General features: G+C 35.0%; 1 protein-coding gene across 10 annotated transcripts in view; it reads left to right on the top strand.

The window, feature by feature from the left end:
* Positions 1–21,359, top strand: part of LOC134537773 (chromodomain-helicase-DNA-binding protein 7-like) — a 112,115-nt gene that overhangs the window by 9,922 nt on the left and 80,834 nt on the right. For all 10 annotated transcript variants that reach the window (XM_063378552.1, XM_063378553.1, XM_063378556.1 and 7 more), the window contains exons 2-5: positions 8,110–10,582; positions 18,465–18,602; positions 19,353–19,828; positions 20,767–20,940. In XM_063378552.1, the coding sequence (XP_063234622.1) occupies positions 8,240–10,582; positions 18,465–18,602; positions 19,353–19,828; positions 20,767–20,940 (3,131 nt within the window). In that variant the 5' untranslated portion in view covers positions 8,110–8,239. The remainder of the gene's footprint in view (positions 1–8,109; positions 10,583–18,464; positions 18,603–19,352; positions 19,829–20,766; positions 20,941–21,359) is intronic.

The following is a 21,359-nucleotide window of genomic DNA, read 5'->3' as shown; positions in this document are numbered from 1 at the left end:
CTCAGTCGAATGCATAAAGTAAACTGAACTATTGTAATCAGTATTGCTCTCTCGCTCTCTCTCTCTCTTTCCCTCTCTCTCTCTTTCCCTCTCTTTTCCCTCTCTCTCTCTCTCTCTCTCTCTCTCTCTCTCTCTCTCTCCCCCCCCCCCCCCCCCCTGTTTGTGTGTGTAGGTATGTGCATGCATGCATGCATGTAACCTTGCTTGAAGAGACTTTTTTTGGCAAGAGATCACAGGCCTAGTCAAGTTTCTACTTTAAAGTTTATTCAAGTCTGTCTTATCACATAAGTTTGTGAACAGGTCTGAACATCCAAACATTTTGTTGAATAAGAATATTAGGCCTATTGCATTTTCAGAGATTATCTTATAAATATAAACATGACATAATATAACTCAACAGAATAAAAATTAATGCACCAGATGGTGGGTTATTATTTGAAAAGATAAATACCATAAACATTAATTTGATAGTTTGCATTAATTTGAAATTTAATTTTAATTTTAAATATTAGTTGAGATCATATTTTGATTTATTTTTTGATAAAATAATTTATAGTCAAATTTAATGCTCAGTCATTCTCAGCAAAAAAATACATTTTTATGGGATTTTGAATGTTTTGCTAACTTCAATTGTAGATACATCTCAAACCTGAAAATTTCACAGCAGTATATTACACAACAGAGGATTTATCTGTAAAAATTTCCGATTTTTAAACTTGGTTCCATCAAAGATATAAGGTATCAAACTTTGGGTATTTTTGAAATCTTAAGATTTTGAAAACCCATAGCTCTTAAAAGAAGAAAAACTCATGGTTTAAATTTTTAGTAAATATGTACATTGCATTACATCCCTGCAAAAGTAATATGGAGAATAGATTTCTTTTAGGAATAGTATGCCCTTGAAAATTGAAAATTTGTAATTTTTGAAGTTGAACTTAAGTTTATTTCTTGGTATTTGGGATACAATTTTCCTTAAATGTGTACCAGATATAGTAAAAGGCTATCTTCCTGAATAAACTGGTTTTGGTTTCTTCAACCTCCAGTTTACCAATTACGAGTAATGAAAATTAACGTAAACCCTTACAAACCCAAAAATCAGCACATTTTGTAAAACAAAAATGGCTGCCATGAGAATTCAGAAAAACATAAAAATATTAAATTACTCCTTTTGGACTCACTAATCATTTAGGAATCAACAGATAAATAATTTGATTTAAAAATGGCCAAGCAACCATTTATTTTTATTCTGGATAACTCGAGATGGATTGGCCCTTAAAATAAAGGGTTTGGGTGTTTACTGTAGTAGAACTGATTAATTTGATATTTTTGTATTGATACATAAATAAACATCCAAAATTTTTTGATAAAGGATTAGCTCAATTTATAAATTAGAAGATTAGTGCTATTCCTATTACTCTTTATGTTCAAACTTGTTTACAAAAAAATCATTTTTTAATATAACTCATTTAAAAAAGGCATAATAAATATTTTTAATTCTCTAACAGTTCCGTATCACGTATCCAAATTTTTTTCCTTGATCCTGATGGCATGATCCTGTAAATATTGATCCTGTGGTATATTATGCTTGCATGATCCTGTAAATATTGATTCTGTGGTATATTATGCTTGCTGTTTTAATTTAGTACGTCAAAAGATCCTGCAAATAAAAACTTGTGTGCAAGTATGCTGCATTATTTCTACCTCTCCCCTGCCGTCTCATCTACCGGTCCCCCCACCACTTTCCTATTTCCCCCTCTTCCGGTTTCCTGCATATGTTTCTTAATTGTGTATTTCCTGCTTATAAGGTTTGCTTTCTAATTACAATAAATGCAAAAGTTTTACATTACCTAACTATCCTACTCTTATCCCAAGTGTGAAATTTAATGTTAAAAGGTTTATTTTATACTTTTCATGTTTTTTTTTGCAATCACTGTTGTACCATAGATGTAGATTGTTTAAATAGGATTGTATGGAAAACAAATGTAAGTGTGCCAGAACACTAGTGCAGCATGTTAGTGTTAGCTAACGCTGTGTATTCAACATTTCGAAGATTCATAACGTTCGCAGTTAGGTGTCTGTTGGCACCCTTGTCTTGAAGAAAAAAATGACAAATCCTTCCATTCCTTGCCGTTCTAATGTATTTTTAGACGTATGAATGTAGTCGCACAATATTTTAGATTGTTAACTATTTTGCAATGACGAGTAAAAAAACAGCGTTTTCTATTGCAGGTAAAGAGTTTAATTTATTTCATCGTAATCATGAATTGATTTACAGAAATGTTGCAGTATGTCTTTAAAAACAAATAAAATAGAAGCTGGAAGCACGATGATGAAGTTGAAAAATGGTTGGTTTGGTTAAGAAAATTTGAGCATCGGGTGTATCCATCAGTGTTTTTGAATTTAAATTTGTGTAGCTTGATGATTCAATTGGTAAAAAGTTCAAACATTGACAAGTGCTTAATTCATATTTCCTCCTGCTTATGTTTTTTTCCTTACGCCCTCTTGAAAAATACTATAACAGTGTTCAATTCATGTTACAAAAATACTGCTTCTTAGTGTTCCAAAATAATTTGTCCTGTGAAATATCCATATTTTCAGTGTTTGAAATGCTTGTTATTTTAATTTAATGCTTTAATAAGGCTTTTTCTTATTTAGTCATAAATCTTTCCACATGGAAATTTTTAAAATAAAAACCTATTCATACTTTGCACTGCACTGTTTTGTTATAACTTAAATACCAGTATATGTTTTCAGTTAAAAATTATTAGAGATTTGGATGCTGCCACAGGAGCTGCTATCTGTGGCAAATGCATTAATCATTTACTTGCAGTGTCATAGTGACTAGCGACTTCCATCCAACCACTAAAAATGCACTTGACGTTTTTTGACACTGTGGCACCTGTAGTCTCAAATTGGAAACTTAGGAAATGTATGTACTTTGGTTCACATGAGCGAAGATTGTGCGGTCCCATTATGTGTGGCACAACATTCAGAGGAATGAGCCCCCAGATAATTTTTGGGCCAAGATCATTGGGTCTTGGATCAAAGAGCTGAACGGTACAATTGCTGCATTGGAAAAAATTCCATTTAAGATGTATAATTCAAGCCCATGTCTCAGTAAACCATTTGCTTGTTGTAGTAGTCAGAGCTAGGCCAAAGATTAAAAAAAAAACATGATGTTAAACTACTTTATTTTGGAGATCATTCTGATGTGCCATTAGCATTTATTGAGTTATTATTTTTTTATGTCTGTCATGTAAGTTAATGTAGGTTATGGTATTTCAGAATTATACATGCTTTCATTCTGTAAAAATTTTTTAATGTATGAAATCATGAACAGAGTTAAAAAAATACTGATGTGTGTAGCTATCACAAGATTGATAATGTATGTGCTTTTATAATTTTTGTAAAGTTACCTAACAAATTTATTTAAGATTTACACTCAAAAGTACAATTCCTTTAGTTATATTCAGGGATACAAGAAGTCTCCATATGAAGATGCATATCGTGGTTTGACTGAGGGGGAAAGGTTGTTACGGTTATGTTGTAATTAAGACATAAGCGTATAGCTTTTCCCCTTTAGTTGAAAGCAGTTTTCAACATCTTGAAGACAGAAGTTGTGATTGTTCTTTCTATAGGCAATAAAACTAATTTTTACCTTTGTGCAGTGAAAAACCTTGTGACTACACCTGCAAAATACAATAGTAGCACTTTTAGCACCGCAAGTTTGCTTTCACAACATGTATCTGTTGCTTGTTCACATTGAATGTTTATATAAAGGCTGCTTATGAATACATTGTTAATAATATTACAAAAAATATTAACCTTTGCACAAATTAAAGTCCCTTGCAAAAAATATTCCAGAATTGTTTAAAATGACAGTAGTTAAAATTAATTTATATATGATTTGGTATGGAATTGCAGGCTTTCTTGTGTGTGTTTAATATATGGTAAGAATTTTTTTTTCCATAAAAATAATTATCAAATTTATTTGTTCCCCTTGAGAATATAATGTATGAAGGAATGATCTTGTATGATTTAGCACCCTCACAGGATGTACACAGACACAAATCTGCTAGCTACAGAACAGAATACTTGCAGAATTAGCAGCTGTTTACATCAAATACTAAAAAACTAAGTTTGGCTAACTATGCATCCAAGTGTTGAAACCTTGGTGTTTACTTGTGGTTATTGTGCTTGCGGAATGATCACCGTGATCTATTAAATATCAATGCCGTTAAAATTTTTCCTTCCCTGTTTTCGTATGTTGTGTGAATCTGTTATTTAGGAAAAGCCACCACTATCTTTTGCCTTGTCAAATTATTTCCACCTTATCAAACAATTTATTACCACATTTGCTTGGCAGTATCTTCGTTCTGATTGGCTACGTGTGGTACATGTGCAGCCCTGATTGTGTGCTACATCATGGTGTACATACAAAGCACGATTGTAGGGGGTACATTCCAATTTCTGTGTGTACCATTTCCGAACTTGATTAAACTGTAATTTCCACTAAGTTTTTGTTGACTGGATGCGTAGGTTTTTAATTTCAAACACAATGTATTAAATTAAAAACAAGAATGCATGTTTTCATGTGGGCAAAAGAAGCTGACATTGGGGATATTTTCAAAAATCAAAACAACATATTTTTTGAGACAAAACAACATCAAGAGCTAGGAAATGTGGCATGATCATTACTGGCAAATCTGCAAGTATTCATTTTCAGGTAACCTGAACTTGTTAAATTTTGAGGCATGAATTAAACGTAGGGCAGGGAATGCCAAAACAATAAATTTATATTATAAACTTAAATCCGTGATGTTACCCTGGAGATTAATTTGATAGTTACAGTATTTGTAATCTGAAGTAAAATGACATTTTTTGTAATACTTATGTGTTTAACTATTACCAAATTTGGTACAGTACTACTGATTTAAAACATTTACATCAAATTTAATTAGCTCTTGTCTATAATGGTTACCTAGTCTCTGTAATAATGAGTTTTATAACTTTTTTTTATTATCTCTTAACTTTGCTTTCTTGTTTCCCGTTAATTTAATTTTATTATTTTCACTCCTCCATTTTGCAGACTTTTTTTCTGTTCCTTTCAACGCTATCAGTGCTGTATGAGTGCATTAATATCATGCATTGAACATATTTGTTTTCAATGTGGTTTTTTTTTGTGGTAAATAATTCTAGTTTTGATAATTTAGTTTCATAGGGAGATTTCGACAGGTAAAATGTTTTAGGACAGCACATATAATCTTGGTTTCTTATCTTCCAGTGTTATTATTATTATATGTGCTGAAATCTGTTATTTTCTTCAGGGAAGATTGTGTAAAATATTAATTTATTAATTATATTTGTAGTCCTACACTTAAAGTTGAAAACAATATCTTTTAAAATTATATACAAACTTTTCATTTATTCTTTCTCATTCTATCTTTCTTTTTCCTCTCTCTTTTATTTTCTCTTTGTCCTCTTCTCTCTAGTTTTCCTCTCCCTTTCTCTTTTTTCTCCCCCTCCCACTCCTCTAATCTCGGAAAAACTACAATGCCAAGTGGCACCATGTAACCATAGCAATTCTTTTGGAGTAGTAAACCCCTTATTTTGGTTTTTGTCAAAGATTGAAAATTAAATTTGGGGAAGTGCAACACAATAGCTTCTAGAGGATGCTACTTTAGTCTAATTTCCCACCTCATGTTCAATGGAGTCAAAATTATCAGTGGCAGCTGTTACGACGTAATAGTGATCTCAAAAATTCTTGTGCTTCAACATTAAAGTTGGAAGAAGACCTGTAGTGGCCTCCATGGTGAAAAAGCTGCCCTTCATGTCCTCAAAAAAGAAAGATTTCTTTGTAGGTGCGGTGATGGCGCATTGGGCCACATGCTTCGTCTGCTTCACCTGACCTTACGCCAGATGGAAATCGTAACATTACAGCTCCCATATCAGCCATAAATAATGTTGGCTACAGTACAAACTGCAGATGAAAACCGGATCTATCTGCCCCAGGAGAATCAATGTTTGTGCTGATACCCAAGAGGATTGGAAATCTAACATACTTTGAGAATTATATATTGTACTGTATTTTCTGTAAACAAATTACAGTACAAACTTTTAATAGTGACATTCATAGGTTAATGTTGGTCTCCCTTCGAGAAAACAACGATAATGAAGCAAGTCTTGTAAGGCAGGTGCAAGTGTGACATGACACAATGTGCTTCGTTCTTTGTTAAATCTCAGACCTTCCTTCACCTTGCTAGTAGTTATGGCCTGGCTGTCAATGGTTTCTTTCTGGCTTATCTAACTTCTCTCCATTCTTAGCACATACACAAGGCAAGCAGAGTTGGTGTAGCTTGAGATGCACACCTCACCACTTATCACATAGTGCCCCGCTCAGCTCATCATTCACCTTTTTACACGAGAATTTTTATTAACTCTTTTATGGTATAGTTTTCCAAGACTATCTACTAAAATAAGATGTATACCTCAGTAAGTTGTTATTGATACAATTATTTTGTTTTTTTACAAATTAAATTTTTATGTTCTGTGTGCTGGCGGTTAGGTAAAATTTGGGCACTGTTAATTGTTAGTTCATATTTTGGCCACATATAGAGGTTGTTTATTTTGTTCTTATATTGATTTAATAATACCAAAAAAATTCTATTAGCATACCCATAAGAAGTTATTGAAGATCTCTGCTCATTAATTTTGCTAAAACTTGTGCATTTATAAGTAATTATACTTAGTTTTTGCAAGACATTCAATTTGTAGTTTTGTTCAGATTATTATTTTATTCAGATTAATTTTTGATTTATGAAATACAATAAAATATCTTTTTCCTGGGCTTTAAATGAACTTTGGTGGTAGGTCACTAAAATTCTACACAACTGTTCGTGCTGCTTTGACAATTAGAGAGGTTGTATATGCTGATATGAAGTATCAATTTGTTCGGGTAATGTCCATTATTTGAATCTTATTATTTTCATTATAACATCTTATTGTAACTAGTACAGCTAATTGAGTGTTTACTGTATATGTATTTGTATGCATTATTTTCAAATACATTCATTATGTATTTCATTAAAATTCTTAATGTATTTTAAATACTTTTGAAAATACATTATAGTGACAACCATGGCTGCAAATATGTGTTCTCTTTATATGCATTAAATTATATTTAAGCATGTCACACATTGCTGTGCTCTGTAATCATTAAATTAAGTTTAGGGTATTACAATAATTGCAACTTATGTTTCAAGTTTGCAACTAAATTCCATACTGATACTAACATACTGACATAATGAACTTAGCTCTATGGTGCTTGTATTGCTTTATGTTTCTTGATCTAACTAAAATTTGTGATGATTGCAATGTTGAAATTGTATTGCTATTATAGATGAAAACATATAATACAGAAGGTTTTTATAGCTAAGATAATTAATTGCACTTTATTCCAGAGGTTAATAACATTCTCATGGAAAGTAATTATCTAATGGGCTATCCTCTAAAACACTAATCTGAAATCTGTTCATGTGTTAGCATGTCTAGTTTGTATTCCAAGAATCATAAGTTCACTCACAACCCACTGCTGTAGGGGTGATGTTATAAAATAACAAAAAAGTGTTTCCATCCCTTTTCGGGCAAATGCTGGTGCAATTCCTTAGTACCTTCCTCATTCCTTGCCCTTTGAAGTGTGGGCCAATATTTGGCATTTAAGCTGTTTGAAAGCACTAATTAACTAATAACATAGGGGAAATAATAAAAAGTATACCACTTTATTTTTATATAACATATGAAAGAAGTATGGATCTGAAGCTTGATTGTACCACTTAATATTTTATGGATGATTAAAATGTATCATTACAAATTTGTCATTACAGTTGTGCATATATATATTATTGAAACTATAGTTACCTGGAATTTTATTATTTATTTCAAAAATAATTTGAAATACTAGTTTGTATTGCAAATATAGTTTTTATATTTTTTTATATTTGAAATTAAGTTTTTTTTACCTTGGTGGCATGTATAATGTGTACTAGTGAACCGCTGATTGAACACTTAAATATCAATATTAACTTTGCATGGTTGATAATTTTGTTTCAGGCCCTCATGTGGTTTCCTTCAGTGGAAAATGAGGTATGGCCATGGTGGCTAAGGCATGTGAACTCAAATTAAGGAAAACAACCTCCACATCCAATGATGTTACATTACAAGTAAAGTAGGAATAACCGTAATGGATAACTATGATATATTTGGAGAAGATGTAGGAGGTGGCATGTTGGATGGTTTAGCTGATCTGGGTGCTGACAATTTTGACCCTGCGCCCCCACCCGCGTCAGCAGCATCAAGAGATGGTCCTGGGGCGGGAAGTGCATACGTACAGTCGTACGGACATCAGATGTCCAGTATACAGCAAGAGTCGCCCCTTCAGAAGTTGGCTACCTTTGGGGGTGATTTTGCTTCTTCAAACCACATTGACTCGTCATCTCAGAATGTTTTTCATCAGAACCAGAGTGGATACGATGGTACCAGGCCGATGTGTCCCCCGAATGCCATCGGAGCGTATCAGAGTCACGTAAGGACAGTTACGCCTCAACATGAAATGAGGAGGCCGCCACATCCTCAGGCACCCACCACCAACCAGTATGGTTCGTATTGTCCACCCGATAACATGTATTCGATGGAACAACAGCAAGGGTTGGGTGATGCAGGCATCCAAGGCTGGAGCAATGCCCCTGGTTACCCAGGGGCCATCAGGCACTACAGTCAAGTGAGCCAGGCAGGATACCGGCAGCATCTCAACTACCCGGTCCAGCAAGACAGCCAGCAGAAAATTGCTCAGCAACAGTACTCTGCAAATCAACAGAGCCTCATGAATTCAATGATGCAGTCCATTCCAACACCAGGGTACCCGATGACCCAGCAGCAGCGCATGCAGTCTACGCTATCTCAGCAGCAGTGCTACCCACAAAGCTCTCAGAGCATGGTCTACCCAGGCACTAATGTACCTGCGTCCATCAGCCAGTCGTACAGTGGATATAATCCTCTGCACCATCAACAGTCCACGAGGATGCCCCACCTAATACAATACCCTCAAGGGCAACAGCTGGACATGAACACCCCTCAGTCCCAGCCGCCTCAGCAGCCACCTCAGCAACAACCACCACCTCAGCAGCAGCAACAGCAGCCGCAGCAGCAGCAGCAGCCCCCACCGACCTACAACCACATGCAGCCATCAGCTCAGATGTCTCATCACGGTGTTCCGAATTACAGCCAGCAACACCAGGTGCCTAGGCCTATCGGTATCGAAGTTTCAGGAGCGACTTCGGGTACTCAGTACGCTCCCGGGTCGCAGAAACAGCACGGGCAGCCTTTGGGAGGAGCGAGTCCTCAGTACAGGGCCCCTTTCCCGCAGCTGTCCCCTCAGATGTCGCCTAGGCCCCAGATGTCCCCTAGGCCTGCGCAGCAGCAACAGCAGATGTCGCCACGACCTGTCATGTCTCCTGCCAAGCCCAGCACTCTGTCCCCACACCCTCACTCGCAGTCCACATTGTCACCTCGCCCCGCTACGTCCCTCACCCCGAAATCATCCACGTCCTCACCTGCACCGCTTCCTGTTCCTTCCTTTCAGCAGCAGAGCACGTTGCAGCAACTGGAGCAGATGGTGATGCCGTCTTCGAGCGGCAATTCCACAGACTACCCTTCGTATCAGTCTCGTACCCCGATTGTTTCGCCCCAACAGTCCAATCCTTTGTCACCGGCAGTTGGTCCTCGCATGCCCGTCTCCCCCCAGCAATGGCCGCATCAGTCGTCGAGGTCCGTCACGGTTAACGGTGGAATGGGAATGCCGGATCCCCAGTCCGGCCAGGGCGTACCATCGTACGTTCCTCACACGGCCGAGTCCAGGATCATGGAACCGTTGAAGCCACCTGTATCGTCCATTGGCGTGACTCCAGACATCGCCATTCCTCCCCTCACCAACTCTACACCCGCACCTCCGACATCTGATGCGACCCCAGGTGCATCTCTACCTCAGCCAGACTATGGAGTGGGTGCACAGCTCGGAGATAATTACGTGAGTGGTGATAGGAACAGAAGTGTTACTAATAGCAACAGGGAAGATGGTAACATGAACTCACGTATTCCACCTTCGCTGAAGACTGGACCGCAGACCCCGCCGAGTTTGGACAATCCGCCTAATTCGTCCTCTGTGGAGGCCACCCCCAAGAGCTTGTCAGTCTTGAACAACACTTCTCCGCCGAACCCCAGCTCCGTGATAGTTCCCCAGCAGACATTGGGGCAGGCACAGCCGTCTTTCCCGGAGTACAACCCTGCGAGCGGAGGGCTGGGTTACCCCGGCAATGCCTTGGACAGCATGATGCAGTTCAACGCGGGTTTGGACAGCGTTGCGCCAGTGCCCGACCCGAGCGCGGAGGGCTTGCTGGTGTCGTCGTACGGACCGCCGGGGATGCCCTCTCTGTACTCGCCGATGAGCCACCCGCAGGAGATGGCTGCTCTCCAGCAGCAGTTGCAGGAGATATACTGCATGCCCCCGGCACCTGATCACCAAGAGAAGGTAGGGCTCATCTCACGCTTGGTTATATGTACGGATCTCTCTTGGATTTTATGTTTCGTCTCAACTTTTTCCACCAGATATAAAAAGGATTATGGACGTGGTAATAAATAACACTAGCATGACTTCACACCACTATTCTATATATAGTTACACTCATCAATGACTGACTCTAACGCCAGAGATATGTATACCTTGGAAACAGGCGTGTCATGAAGCACAAATGTTAGCTTAATCAATAGAGATGTGTGTAAAATAGAAAATGGTATTGAAACATTTTAAATACAGCTACATAAGTGGAGCATGTCTTAATTTTTTAAGTGTATTAATCATTGTACTATGGGTGTCGTAGGCGCCTTACGAATAACTTTGCTCATAAATACTAAAAAGGCTTATATCTCTATAAAGTTTAGTTCTAAATGAAAAACAGTGAAATATTTTTTTTCATTTTTTTGGAAATCTAAGTCACTAGGAATATTGTGATGTATTGAATTTTGTACTTATGCCCATTCAAAATTCTTGCTTTTATTTTTTAGGTATGCATATATTTTTTAAGTTTATAATTTTATTAAAAAACTGTTGTTATTTTTGTATACATTTGTATACATAGTTTGTATTTCCAAAAGTTTATTAGCAGATCTGCTTTCTTGTAGTTACATCCTTTTGAATTTTTAAATTCTTCTTTTGTGGTTACTTAATTTCTTCTTAAAATTATTGGTAAATAGCATAGATGCACTTAACCCATAAGTATAAATATAATTTTTTGACAAATACTTTTATATATATCAGAAATAATTTTCATTTGTGCAATATTAAAAGTTGAATTTTTAATAGTAATTTCGTGTATTAAATTAGTATATTATATTCATCACCTTAGGTGCTTTACAACCTTCTAGTTAGATAACATTTAATGAACATCTGGTGGTAATCTTTGAGATGAATCAAAAAAATGTTAGCATGATAAACTAGCAGTAAAATTACTTGGATAATTAAAATAATAACATTTGATATTGAATCACTTGTATTAAATTCTAATAGAATTATAGCTCTGATGAAATATTACATATTATGCATGTAATTTAAACTCCATACTTAGTCTGTATAGCTTTGGTTGGATCTAATCTGGAATATGGCACTCGTATTTAGGACATCAGTACAAATGGTGGTGACAAACTTATTAGTGTCAAATAAATTACAGTAAAGCCCTGGTAAGAAGTTTTTCAAGGTTCGAAGAAGTTAGACTTACGAGGGAAAACAAATAGTGTTTTTATAGGTCAAAAGCTAAATTTTTTAATTTCTCAAGGGGAGTTAATTATAAATCTAAACAAGAATATTAATATCTGTACACACAACTGCTAAAAAAATATCCTGAACTGTAATTTTTACTACATACCATTGGAATATGTGTTCCTTCTTTCATCAATCAGCAACATTTATTATTTTCATTAACTAAGACTAATGATATTTTATACAGAATCACAAATTTCTACAAGTATGGCAGTTTTCCTTTAATAAAATAATTGTAATAAGCCTTACTAATTCCTCATTTAAATTAAAAATAACTACATGACTTATGTTTTACTTTGTTATCTAAGTATAGTGTTGACAAGCGATCAACATTGATTTTTTTTTTGTGTTTTAAGTTTAATTTTTATTATTATGCTTAACTTTTAAGGTAAAATATCATAAAATGCAAAATTTATCAGTTGCCTAATCATATGATGTACACTTTTACCTTCCATGTTGATTGAATTCTAATAAATTAGGGAGATAATATCTAATTATATTTGTTTCGTGCTTTAGGTTCATGAATTTTCCATTTATTAAGTTTTGAATCTGGTATATGTTGTCATAATTTTTAAAGGTGAAAAATCAATTTTTTATTTCTTGATCTACATCTTATTTGGTGCCAACAGTGAACACATACAGAAAATTTGGGAAGTTAAAATTGGTCAGGAAATTTACTTGATCTTGGAAAAGTTATGGAAATTTACCAGTATTAATAATTTGAGTGGAAAATGTCATGCTTCAGTTTGCCATCACCCAGGCTGAAAATAGCATTTTTTATGTTTCAGTCTCGTACACACTTTAAAATGGTGTATTGCTTTTTGAATTAGGCCAGAGATGGGGATGGTGAAGGGTGGATTTTCTGTATTTATTTCAGAAAATTTGCAAATAGGTCAATTATAAAAAAAAAGAGATTGTACTAGAGAGATGTATGGACCCTGATGAAAACTTGAACGTAAGGTGGTAAATTGTTGGATACTTTTTTGTCAAGATTGAGCATCATGTGCCATTTTCTGATGGCTTGAGCTAGCAATTGGACGATCACACCTAAAGTCCATTACAGCCTATCAGCACACTTTAAATTGACATTTCATTCGGTAAACAAGTTACTGGCTGTAGTTAAGTTACATCTTAGTTTCAAACTGATTTGCTGATTGAAACTTACGTTGGCAGCAGAAGACAGGTAATTTCATATCAAAAAATGTTTTCATTCTAAGAAATGGATTGATTTGTGCCGGTAAAGAAATGCAAAATCTCACAATTTTTTGTAAAAGATATTTTGAAGAAAGACACCCATGAATTGAAATTGTACTTATAAGTTCTGTTACTTGCATCATTTAAGAATTCACTGAGGCTGAAATTACTTTTTATTTTGGATTAAGTTTTTAAACTGTGTGTTTTCAGGGTAATTTTTAGGCATTAAACAACCGGTACAGATTCTTAAAAGACTCTAGGGACTTGCATTACACCTTTACCTTTTTTCGATGCCAAATAATGTTACGATCACCGCTCAAATTTCACATTTCTATGGACGTTGAGAAGACTGCGTGCCAGTTCACAGCCTAGGAGGTGATATCGTGCTAGAAGCACCAGCAAGTGTTGAGCTTAACAACCAGCTTCACTCACACACATCACCCCTGACTAGATGGGCCCCTTAAGAAGCATTGTTCTCGAGAGTAACTGTTAGTTGCAAATAATGTGAATTAATTGCTACTTTTTAACATTTTTGGGGTATTTTAGTTTCTCGTAAATTTAATTATTTTGCAGTTTTTTTATTGCTGCAGTTTTTTGTAGCCCTGAGTTCAAAGCAAATAGAAAAAAGAAAATGGATTGCGCAATTCTCCATCAAGAAGATGTAATTAATTTAGCATACAGCACACATTAAACATTGGAACATATATTTGGAGTTACTTTATTTTAATTTCAGTAACAATTCTACAAACATATGTCTAAAGGAACATACACACTAAGAAAATCACAGCAAACGAACAATAAAAAAACAGCTTCTTTGGCCGAGATTTGCTTCGTGTGTGTGGGAGGCAAATCGGAGCCAATGAAGTGGTTGGCCTTGGGACACCTCTCCTAGTATAGACGCCATGCTGATCATTGGTTCATTTGTGATTTTTCTTGTTTGTTGGAATAGGTGTGTGTTGCAGACTTGCCAACCTTTACGATTTTTTCGTAAAATGTACGAAAATCACGTCCGTTTTACGATTGTACGAGGATGTCTGCATTTTTTACGAATTTTAAGTACGAGACGTTTATTAAAACCTGTATTTACCGTCTGCCTTAAATGTTTTTTTTGTATGGTTTGTTTGTGAAAGCTGTTGCCATGTGTTGTTGCTGTGGAAACGAGTGCGGTAATTGAGTTATATTATTGGTCGAAGGCCAGCGAACCACGTAATTTGTTGTTTTATTGTTTATCTTTTCTTATTGGCCGCCTGAGTTACATTGATGCGCTTACAACCAATCACGAACCCTTTCAAATAGCATTTTTAGTTTGGCAAGATGGTGTCGTGCATAAGCGTATGTTGTGATTCTTCAGTTAAAGTTGAGCCAATTTTAATTTTGTTTATTACAGGTTAGGAAACAAATTTAATGCATGTTTTTTTTTATTAAAAACGTGTTATGTGCACAATTAACGGAAGTGGAATCAAGTGGAGAAGAAAATGCCCTCGAAACGTGATACGCATTATTCTCAGGCATTTCGTGATACATACACGCGGGATTTTCCGTGTATTCTTAAATCAAGCAAGCGAACACAGTTCACATTTTGTTCAGTGTGTAGATGCGACATCAACATTGGGCACGGCGGAAGATATGACATCAATCTCCACTTGAACTGTTCAAAACATCTCGCAAATGTTAAAACTGTCGCAGTCAGTTCAAAGGTTAGTGATTAGTTCGCTTAAAATAACAGCACAGACAATGCTGTAATACGTGCAGAATGTATGTTTACTAACTTTTTGTTTGAACATAATATTCCTTTAAATGTTTCGGATCACGCCGGCCCGTTATTCAGAAAAATGTTTTCAAATTCTGAAGTAGCAAAAAAATTTGGTTGCACAAGAACAAAGTCGACGGTATCGTGAAAGAAATGGCAACAGATGCAACTATAAAATTGTTTGTAATTTACAAACTGTGGCATTTTCAGTCGCGACCGACGGCAGCAATGACTCTGAATCCAAATTATATCCACTACTAGTAGTAACATTTTGTGATGCAAGTTTGAAAATAATAGTGTCAAGGTTGCTTTCATTACCAGTACTCCAGGGAGATTCTACTGGAAGTTAACTGATATCAGTGTATAACAAAGGTACACTCTGTTGATTTGTAGGGTACCACAAGGAACGAAGTTTTTTCTTTGATGTGATACGAAGCAAAAATGTTTCCATAATGGCAAATAATGAGAATGATTGTTGGTCTACAATGTTAATGTATGTTAAAACTATTACATAATTTCGATTACTAGAAAAAAATGTGATATCATGAAAGTTTATTAATTTTTCAATTGCCGCGAGCAGTTTACGCGTGTTTTATTATTTTTTATGTATTTTACTAATTGAGGGTTTCAAAAGTTGGCAAGTCTGGTGTTGTACTGATGCATCCTTTCTTCACTTATAATTTCCGGCTGGTTAAATTGTAATTAAAATGCCACTTTATAATATATGTATAAATTAATAACAGCAAAAATGGTAGCAACTTCAACAAATTTTTAAGTCAACTGCTATTCCACATGGTGGCCCCAACCCCTTCATGAACTCAATTGCATTTTCTATCAATAAAGTGCAGTAACGCATTTCTATTTAATGTAATGGTGTGAATGAGGTTATAATTGTTGGAATTGACACATTTGGAAAGCAAGGCTTATAGTGAAACCTCTAAAGTCACAGGTAAAGATGTATGTATTTATTTGTGAATGGAAAGCTTTGATGTCAGCGAATACTTGATTACCATTGATGGGTAACTTGGACATCAAGAACTATTTTTTCTTCTAATACCTATATATTTCTGTAGTTATGTTAATGGCTTTTAATTTGGTTGACTGAAATACATTGCAATAACTAAATATTTTTAGATTTCTGTGGTTATTTTAAAGGCTCTAATTCAGAAGTTTTTCATATCCTAACTTCAAAAATAAATTATGATGTGTTTTTGAAAACACTTCTGTTTTGTTGTTTAGTTTTACTATATCATAAAACAAATTAAGAAATGTAGCTACATGTTTAATCAAAATATCCTAGCTACATTTAAAGGTGTAAGGTACTGTGCTTTCCCTGTCTTCCGCCTGGATCTTAATTAAATAACTGGCCTAATGTACCTAACTTGTATACTTTTTTTTATATTTTTTTATATTAATACTATGTTTGGTTAAATGATCACATATTTATTACCACGCAAACATATTCTAAGTACAGAGTTCCATCCAAAAAATTTTTTCTTATAAGTAATGGGGAAAAATCTAACACGTAATTTGTTGTCCAGAATTTGAAATTTCTTAATGTTTAAATGATATGAGGGGTCATAAACAAGATATTTAAAATCCTTTGCATGCAGGCCTACTGTTGGTTTTGTATAGCTTATGCTATATTTTTTTTATTTAATGTTGTATTATGTTTATGCTACACACTAATATATCTGATAACAATTAAAAGGAATCAAAACAATAATGGTCTCAGCTTCTCTAAGTTGTAGAAAACTAGTATCCTTTGAATTACAAGAAACAAAATTAATCTCACATTGAAATTTTATTTGTAAGTATGCAAGAGCATAAACAGTTTTAAATGGGCTCATAATTTATTAAAGTTCAATAAGGTTATGTTTTGCTGCTAATTGAAGTCACAGTCAAACTGTAATTACACATAAGCACAAATTGTCTGTATAAGTGGAGCGTAAAACAATGCAATGTTTATTTTTGTAAAAAACAATAGGATGGCTACAGGCAGGGAAAACCAGGAAGAAACAGGGAATTTCAGAATGTCAAGGAGAATCTGGAAATGTTTGGGGGTTTCTGCGAATTGCAGAAGAAAATGTTTTGTTAAGTGTGATTTTGTCATTATTCATTACAAATACATGCATGTTGCTTAAGTTATTGCTATTCATGTTTGGCCTTAACAACACAGAAAAATATTTGAGACAGAAAATTTCTCGATTTAGCATTTAAATGAATTTTTTTTCCTTTTGATTACAGTCAATAAACTAAACCAGATTAAGGGCATTTTTTTTTGTTTCGTGTGTAAATGTTTATGTAAAATGGCATATGTTTACAGTTTTTTGTAACATGGTTCTTTCTGTTAAAAACATGTGGTATATTTGTGTGTTCCATGTTCATTTCAGCAATTGTGAACAGTTTTATTTTTAAATTGTAAGTACATAGGTTATTTTGGGTGGGAGTTGTATGAAGTAGACTATGGCCAGCTGCTCCAAGGTTTATTGGTCAATTATACACAGGGCTTTGCTACCGTCTGCTGTTACGCTTTATGTTGTTGCGTTGCATTATTTCAAGCTAGCCAAGATAGCCAAATTTCTTTTGGGGCTGGTAAGGAGAACATGATTCATAATTTTTTGTGACGTGTGCGATTTATTCTAGTTGTATGCTGGCACAATGAAAGATATTCCCGAGGTATCTATGTTAATACCGCAGGTTAAAACCTACACAAATAAAAATATTTGTGAACACAATAAATATTTACTGCAGATCATATAAGTAGTATGTTTATAGCTTGGAATAATATTTGTTATTATTTCTGTTTTCAACTTTTGATTTATTAGTCTGAAAATGCAACAAATATTTACTTTTTTAAAATTTATTATTAGTACTAAATATGTTAGAACCATAACTTCTGGCAGCAGCTCAGTAGCAGCATTCACCACCTGCCTATTGCAGCAGGCTCTAGTAACATTTTTGCATGTAAATAGCTCAGTTGCAAATGCGTAGAGTATACGTCGAAGCTAAATTTGAACACAACACAGTGCATGAGCGTATATCCTGAAAAGGGGAACAGGGGAGAGGGGAAACTATATTTAAGGGAAAACTTTTGAAAATCATAATGTTTTCCTCTTATATCACTTTGAGTTCTGAAATAAAATAATGTATGGGAGTATTCTTATTCATATTAAAGATGTACTAAACTATCAACTACCATTGAATTGCATCAGTCATTATGCATATTTATCTTCCCATTTCACTATTTTTGCATAGTGTTCTATTTTTGCTATAAATGTAATTTTCATTAAATATTTAAGATTGTCATTTATTCAGTCAACATAAGTGAGCCAATTTTGGCTATTTAAAAAAAAAAGATAATACGATAGACATTTCTGTCCCTTTGTTATATTGAAGTTAATGTGTGAAAGAGGACAGAATTTAGTCAAGTAATTTTCTAACATATTTTAAATAAATATTTTATAGTCTATATTTTGCAATAAGGTGAACTTTATTTGTTAAATAGAGGTGAAAATGCCTCGTTTTAAAGTGTTGTCTAGGACTTGGTAAACAGTTTGTTAAAAAGAGGTTCTATGTAGGGGTTTTAACTGTACATGGTTTCTATAGAGTTGTTTGGTTATGGTTAATTTTGGGCTCTCGATAACTTTCAAGATTGCCCGGTTTCAAGAACGCTTGAGCATCCTGCAGCAGCACACTGCAACAGAGCAGTGTACGGGTGGACCACATTGCAGATTGCTGCAGGATCACGGCATGTATGGTCCCCCCATGTTGGGTGATCCTTTGGCACAGGTAGGCACCATTCATTTCCACAGCAGGCGTCTCTGCATGATGTGAGGATATTTACAACATTAACATTCCAAAATAAATTGAGGTCTGTAAAATTTTCTATCCTGTTAGATCATGAAAATAATGGGAAAAAAAGGAAATTAGAATATGGGTCATGAAAGTCATGAAAAATTCCAAAGTGAACAGCAATAATTTTGGTAGTTAGGAAACTTTAATTTTCCAGCAACTTTTTGCTAACTTGGAATTTGTTTTTAGTCTTTTCACATCATTTTATAGTTGCACATTAAATATAAATAGTATAAAATATACTACTTTAAAATCAGCTTATTCCTGAGAATATGTTATGTAAAATTTGGTTGTGTATAACACCCTGTGTTATATAAAAGTCATAAAATTCTAAAATTGGTTTACCGGGTATTTCTAGGCACCCGGATAGCTTGCATTTCACACATAGCTTCATTGTTTGGACAGCTGTAAACAAACATTGTGCGGGCTAAGAAACACTCAACTGAGCTATTAGCTTCTAATGGTTTTGATCAAATGTCAATGTTTCTTTTTTTTATTCTCCAAGTTTGGAAATTGATTTGAATCTATGCAATTAAAAATTGGGTTGATTCAAGTGCCATTTTTACAAGTTAAATTATTTTAGAATAAAAAAAAGCAATTTTTAAATTCTATAGGAACAGCTATTTTTTTCCCCACCATAAGGCTATGCAATTGTCACATTTGATGTGTATGGATTTTCTGTTTTAGGTGTCAAGTAGCACTGCTAAAGGAAGAAGTAAAGCTAGGAACACAAACAGAAAAAGCAGGAAAAAACAAGCGCAAGTGCCACCACCAATGTTGCCCCCACCACCGTTTGACGGTATGGGCTTGAACATCCCGAACATCCCGAGCATCCCGAACGTTGAGAGCATGGTTGGTGGTCTGCCCAATGACGTCGGCATGTGCAGCATCCCAAGCAGCATCAGCATTCCGAGTGTCGGTGTCGGCAGCGTGGCGCCAAGCGTCGGTGACGTGGGCCCGGTTAGCAGTGCCCCGCCCCTCGCTGTCGCGCCCGATGCTTGCCCTGTCACGAGTGCAGCGCCGGCCCCTGTCACGAACTTTGACAGTGTGGTTGGCACGGGGAACGAAAGTGAAATGGAAGCTGGGAATTTTGCGGAGCCTTCGGATGACGCTGGGACACCGTTGTCTGCGGACGCCAAACCCAAGAAACCTAAGACACCGAGGTAACTCGAGCAAAATGTATGTACAGGGTTGCTACGGTCAGGGAAAACCTGGAAAAGTCAGGGGAATTCCATTTACCCTGGAAAAGTCATGGGAAAGTCGGGGAAATAAAAAATAATTTTGGATTTATTAAACATACGTATGAAACAACACACTTACTTCCCACGCTGTTGAAATATAATTTTTTTCAATTTGTTTAGGTTTTCTCTTGTAATTTTTCTGTCACATCACAAACACTACAGTCAAGACAGCATTTAACAAACCACAATAGACCTTACAACGTAAATATTGTTTGAACAATTGTTTAGGAATTACCAATATAATGTAGCTAACTGAAACCAATTAAACATCGTTATATTTTTATAGTGTTTTTAATGTAGCTAACCAACTGTTAACACAATTTAAAAGTAGTATATCTAATGTTGACAACTTGACCTAAACAGTCATCCACACTTATTAAGTTCTTTTAATTGCAGCTAACCTAATCTAACCAACCATTTTCACAATTTTACTCTTGTTAAATGAACTTAACATAACCAGTCTTTAAAATGGTCAATTGCTGGTAAAGTACTTGTAGTATCACAGTGTCCTCGTAGATAACAATTGGAAAACATATCAGGAAGTTTAAGGTATAAAAAGCATTTTGGAATTTTTATTATAATTTTTACGGGAAAATGTTTCCTTTAGAATTACTGCAGCTTATTTTGGTATCTTAATTGTATACAATTCAGTTGGGTTAGATACATAATGTTTACATAATAATGTTTTTATCCTCAGTGAGTTTTGTACATGGATAATAAACAAATAGAGATATGTACATATTATCACATTGCTGTACCTTGAATAAAATTAAGTTAAATTTATGTTTACTCACTGAGTGTTTGATTGTCCCAACCCTAGTATTTATAAATGTTTTAAGTCTTGTTTTTTTTTTTGTAAGGAAACCTCGAGAACCGAAGAAGCCCAAGGAACCCAAACCACCCAAGGAACCTAAGCCTCCTAAAGAACCTAAACCACCCAAGGAACCAAAGGCACCTAAAGTGCCTAAAGAACCGAAGAAAAAGAAAGAAGCAAAATCACCAGGTGATCCTAAAACTCCTGCTAAACCAAGAAAGTGAGTAACTACTTGTAATTTAATTGAGGTGTTACAAAAAAAAAGATATGTCTACCCAAAAATGTGTTCACTTTCTGAGTACTACCTTGCTAGTAGGTACTTCTGCTACTATGTATTTTTCTTTTCAAAATAAAAATTGTCATATGGTTCCCTGAAATAATTGCCTATCTCATCTACATAGAACCTAGATGTGTCAGGAAATAGATTTTGGAAAAAAAAGAAGTACAAAACACATAATTAGGAAATTCAGACACTGTAAGTAAACATATTAATTTTAAATGGTTGTGAAAATTTTTAATAGAAGCAGGGTTTGTGGCAGAAAATTTTATGTATTTGTTTCAGTGTTTGTAAAATCATTATTAAAATTAATATTATTGCTAGTTTTTTGAAAAACTCTCTGAAGGCTAGGTCTCGCACAT

Source organism: Bacillus rossius, chromosome 12, assembly GCF_032445375.1.
Source record: "Bacillus rossius redtenbacheri isolate Brsri chromosome 12, Brsri_v3, whole genome shotgun sequence".
Classification (NCBI taxonomy): domain Eukaryota; kingdom Metazoa; phylum Arthropoda; class Insecta; order Phasmatodea; family Bacillidae; genus Bacillus; species Bacillus rossius.
Note: the sequence above shows the minus strand (reverse complement) of the source record. Positions and strands in the feature narration are given on the sequence as shown.